The sequence below is a fragment of the Olea europaea genome, unplaced genomic scaffold (assembly GCF_002742605.1).
Source record: "Olea europaea var. sylvestris unplaced genomic scaffold, O_europaea_v1 scaffold1351, whole genome shotgun sequence".
Classification (NCBI taxonomy): domain Eukaryota; kingdom Viridiplantae; phylum Streptophyta; class Magnoliopsida; order Lamiales; family Oleaceae; genus Olea; species Olea europaea.
In genome coordinates, this window is record NW_019231007.1 from 153707 (window position 1) to 159377 (window position 5671).

Consider the following 5671-nt stretch of genomic DNA (forward strand, 5'->3'; position numbering starts at 1 on the left):
CATCCAAAATTCCTCGATTCATAGTACCTCATCCGTTCAAAATGACAATCAAAACTATGATAACCCAAAGAATTCCAAAACATTCCAAAGATTTCTCATCTTCATATCTCTGTCCTTTTTACTCCAAATTTTGAGTATCAGTTCCAATATCTTTTCTCTACAATTCAAAGATTATAGTATTTTGAGTCAAATATAAAACAAGATAGGAGTCTTACCATGATAGACATGATTTTAGTATGTATTAGTTGTCGAATTACCAATATGTAACATATTTTAGTACACAATACAATTTCACAAAACTTGACAAAATATATACAGGTGTTATATATGCAACCACTGCAACCACTAATTATTCAAGATTCAAATAAGAACATACCATGATTCGCAACATTCCATCTTTCATAAATTACATAATATTACTTTAGAGATGCCATAATTGCTATAGAATATAAAATATGATACGAAAATAAGCAGTATATTATATGTACGTAAGAATAGTATATTAAAAAATGTTAAGACATTAGAAGTTATATTATAGCAACACATCATCTTACGATATATTGCCTTACATTTTGAAATAAAAATTAACATAAGACTATAAATTGCCAAACATGAATTTTCATTATTTAGTAATATGAAGTGATTGGAAATAGAAATTTCATGGAAATATAAATTTCAAAATAATAAAAAAGGATTTTGGAATTATACCTCCAAATACATACACATGGACATTATTTAATAATCCAATTGTTTCTATAATATAAATCCCTACATTTTAGGAGCTATTTAATGCCTTGGAGGTAAATACTATCTTGATTGCAATCGGTTACCTATATTCATGTTAATTGGGCTATTTAGTAATTTTGAAAGTTTATGTTACATGATGTAGTATTTCAGGAATAAAAAATGGGTGTTGGTGTTTTTGGAATTATCTTTCTATATTGAGCTATGTGTGAAATTTTCGATTTTAGATTGAGATATATTTGATAGTCTAGATCACATCCTATTAAAAAGGTCGCGAATCTTTATTATGTTCCAATAGTACGTGTGTGACGTTAGCAATCTTTACAATTTTTTTAAACGGATAGGGTAATTAGCACAAAACATCCCTACCTTTCGATATTTTTGTGGAAAACGTCCATACCTTTCATTTTTTGATGGATTACACCCCCACCTTTACATTTTTTTTGCGGAAAACGTCCTTCTGTCAACTCTCCGTTAAAATGCTCCGTTAAATCAAAAGGTAATTAGCACAAAAGGTCTCTACCTTTCAATGTTATTGTGTAAAACGTCCATATCTTTCATTTTTAGCATAATTAGCACAAAAGCCCCTACCTTTCAATATTATTGTGAAAAATGCCCCTACCTATCGTTTTTAGCATTTTCACCCCTACATTTCATCTTTCATTGCGCAAAAGGTAATTCTCATCCATTTTTCCAATAAAATGACGATTTTACCTTCCTATTGAAATAAAACAAAAAGAAAAGAAAAAAATAATTAATTAATTGCAATCATAGTTCTAAATCTTTCAAAACATTACAGATAAATTCTAAATTATCCACTACCGCCACTTTTACATCCCCACCAAGTCACCACCTATAGATCCATATAGCACCACCTTTCAGCCACAGCACCTATCGGACTGCACCATCACCAGACTCACTTCACTCTCCCCAATATCCTCTTTCATAGTATTGGTCACCAATCTGTCTGAAACAACCACATTTACGGTGGTGGAGTCCGTTGGACATGGTGGCCGAAACGTGGTATTATGTGGATTTATAGTTGGCAGCTTGATAGGTTGTGAAAGTGGTGGTGGTTGAGAATTTATGATTTCTTTGTAATTTTTTAAAATTTAAGGACTATGATTGTAGTTGGTAATTCATCTTTTCTTTTTGTTTTATTTGAATGGGGGGAATCGTCATTTTATTAAAAAAAATGGATGAGAATGACCTTTTTTGCAATGAAAGGTGAAAGGTGGGGGCGAAAATGCTAAAAAAATGAAAGATAGGGACGTTTTACAAAATAACATTGAAAGGTAGGGACCTTTTGTGCTAATTATGCCAAAAAATGAAATATAAGAACGTTTTGCATAATAATATTGAAAAGTATGGACCTTTTGTGCTAATTACCTTTTGATTTAACGGAGCATTTTAACGGGAAGTTAACGGAATGACGTTTTGCACAAAAAAAGGTAAAGGTGAGGGTGTAATCCGGCAAAAAATGAAAGGTATAAATGTTTTCCACAAAAAACATCGAAAGGTAGGAACGTTTTGTGCTAATTACCCAAACGGCTATTAACAATGCGTGCAAATGGAAATGAAATATAAGTATGGTGACTTGAATGGGATAAAGGAAAAGCTTGGTGACTTAAGTGAGTCCCCGCCATTGCCACCAACTTGGGGATCATTTTTTCATTTGTTCATTAACCTTTAAATAAAATTTTAGTTTTCTCAAGAATTTTCTTTAATGGTTCGTAGACGATTCCAAGATGCTAAAACAGGTAATTCATTCTACTACAATTTCGTAATCTAGAAAATAATCCCAATTCCCATATGACATTATATTTTTATTTTTGCGATTTAATAGTGCCGCTGTTACATCTCTTCTTCCAAAATTTAGTTAAATAATTTCAGGTTATTACATGTGTAATTTATAGTAATCTTTTTATAGTTTCCTGAAGTTTCTTATCATTTATTGTTTGCCGCCTTTGAAATGTTCGACAAAATGCTTCAGGTGAGATATATGTGTAAACAGTCCAGTAATTCTGTAATTCTGCTGATATTTTTTTAAAGGAATATCAATGTTGAATTCATTTAATGCCGAGAAATTCCTGAAGAAAGTCGGTTTAGGAAAAGAAGACCATCATTTCTGGAAGCAAGTGGGAAAGGCACTGCTATGCACATATACACTTTTTGGCATAGCGTGGCTTTATAATGAAACTTCACCACTGGGTTGGTGGACTCTTAAACCGAGACCTAAGGAAGAGAAAGAGCTGGCTCATTTGTACGAGCGCCGAAAGTTCCCTTACCCAGGCGACGAGGAGGCCATGAAGGATTTTATTGCTAAAGGTGGTATGATTGGAACAACCATTGGGCCAAAAGGGGTCATTGAAACAGATAAAGATTCGTATAATTATCAGAAGGCATTGCAAGACAAGAAGTTTGATCAAGAGGCTTTGAAGCTATGGTTGAGGATGAGAAATGAGGTTATTTCTGAACTTCAAGATAAAGGGTTTGATGTTGAATGAAAGCTTTTAGTAAAGAACTACTGCTTTTATATGTCTAGTATTTAACTCTCATGAAGATTGTGTTTTTGTGGGATGAGACTTGTTAATGCTTTGTGTTTTCTGTATATTGGATTTCCTTTTTTGTTTATAGCTGAGTGGAATAAAACTATAGCTGAGTGTATACATCAATCATCCCAGGATGGTCTGTATGTTCACTACTTCACTAATTGTTTGTGAAAAATTACTTTGACTTTCATTGATGAATGGTATAGCCTATAATTAGTGTTGGTTGTGAATTTCTCCAAAGCCCGACTAACCACCTCTCAACTACTAGTGATATGCAAATGTTTTTCCATATGTTTGGATTTCTAGGCGAGACATTTGGTTCCTAGGCTTGTACCATAATCCCAATTCCTGGCAATACAATGAATGAGAGTCCAACTACATTGTATTACCATAATCCACCATAATCCACGTTGTGTATTTGAAAGAGGTTGACATCTTTGCTTCTCTCATGTATATGCCAAGCGCCTTTTAACCTTCTTAATGGAACCATTTCTAATTCTACGAAGAATTTCTTCATCCAAATTCATTTCTTTGCTACTTCAACAACACTATAGTATTTGACTATGTTGTTCGGGGGAATTTATGGTTATCTCCTATTCGACCACTTGCAAAATTGATCTTGCCACCATTGAACTGAAATATAAACTCTATATGGTCTTTCTATCATCGACATGTGATTGAAAACTCGAGCTTGAATTCCTTCATTTTCATAGTCCTATTGCATATATTTATTAGTCTTTGTCATGTACTTGAGGAAGGTATTGTTTGCATTAAGCTCATATTTGAGGAAAAAATAAACTTTGGAATAGTGAATTTTTAGCAATTGTGGTATTAAAAAATAAGGAAGACTTTTGGATTTACGTGTTGAATTATTTTATTAGCGAATGTATGACCGAGAATGAATTTTTCAAAAAATGGAGCCCAAACAGGGGCTTAATACCGTATATGGACTGGACTAATATATGCCAGTAACATAACACACAAGCTATTTAAAGCCAATCTTGTTTTTTCTGCTAATACTAGGAATTCTTTTTCTGCTTCTCTTTTGAATTGACATAAACTAGTGATCTTCCTCTATAGTACAGTGAAAGGGACGCAACTGCTAAGAAGATAGGAAGTGTTAAATTAACTACTTGATCTGAAAGTTTAAATAGTTAACGACGATCACGAGCATTTATTTAAAAAATTTCTTGAACATGAACCTCACGTGCAGACGATATTAATTTATCAAATATCTGACGTGTAAAATATTAAAGTCGATGGTAATAACGCATAACTATGCATAAGTTTAATAGTTTTCGATCATATTCTTTCCAAAGGCCAATGCCAAGAAAGAAAAAGACAAGTTTATGAAGATGAAGTTTTAAGCTTTCGTCAATGTCTCCTGTAGTGGTTTGTATAGCACGGTGTTAGATATAATTGGCTCTAATTTCCTTCAATGTTTACACAGATGGGATGTTTAATTGGCAGTTACCACAAGTTTAAGTTCACAAAATTAGCTGTATTATGGTGAATATTGTAAAAAATTTCTGTTCCTTTCGCATAGAGACTAAACAAATATGTTATTTGATACCGATTACGAAAAAAATAATGCATTTCGTTTAATTCTTAGTATATATATCCTACCTGCTACCACTTCTATCTTTATAAAAAAAAAAAAAAAAAAGGGAAAAATAAAAAAAAAATTGATGGGGGGGGGGGGGGTTGAACCCCAACCTTGAGGGCCCCCACCGCCTCGCCCCTAGAGCTTTGTGAAAAAGGTAAATCGCAGGATGTGCCCCCAACAGGCCAAGAAATAAGAGTTGTCTGTACACTGCGCATACAAAGAGTCTAATTTCATGTCTCATGAATCAAACTCCCACACTGCAACTGCCAGCAAAATGTTAGATAATCTCACTCTTATCCTTTGCACCATTAGACTATGCCCAGAAGGGCCTAATTTCTTCTATCTAATGCATACAAGATGTTGTTTGAAGTACTTGCATACCATGAACTTTTGGCTAAAGGGTCAGAAAATAATTGTAGATGATGTTAAAATATCTGCCTGCCTCCACTTGAAACCCTCATTTTCATACCCCCAAACTCCAGCTCACTAGCACGTGAACTAATGAATTTTGGCCCAAATAATTTTGTGTGTTTGAGCTTCTTGTTTATACTACCTTTTTGGACCCATCTTAAGGATATTTTAAGCATTGTCACTATTATTCATGCTAATATGTATGGTCAATGGAGGTATGTGTTATTTAAAATTTCAAATAAGGGAGATTTGTGTAATTTAAAAAAAAAAAAAAAAATTTTTTTACTGAAATTGTCATAAATCTTAAGGGATGTATGCGTTATTCACAACTTAAAATAAGGGAGTTTTGTGCAATATT

The 5671-nt window shown here is 33.2% G+C and overlaps 1 protein-coding gene across 1 annotated transcript; it reads left to right on the plus strand.

Moving 5' to 3' along the window:
* Positions 1-2362: 2362 nt before the first annotated feature.
* On the plus strand, positions 2363-3490 carry LOC111375228. The gene is made up of 2 exons (XM_022998027.1): positions 2363-2504; positions 2797-3490. The coding sequence occupies exons 1-2, from the start codon at positions 2471-2473 to the stop codon at positions 3249-3251; spliced, it is 489 nt and encodes a 162-aa protein (XP_022853795.1). The 5' UTR covers positions 2363-2470; the 3' UTR covers positions 3252-3490.
* The last annotated feature ends 2181 nt before the right edge of the window (positions 3491-5671 follow it).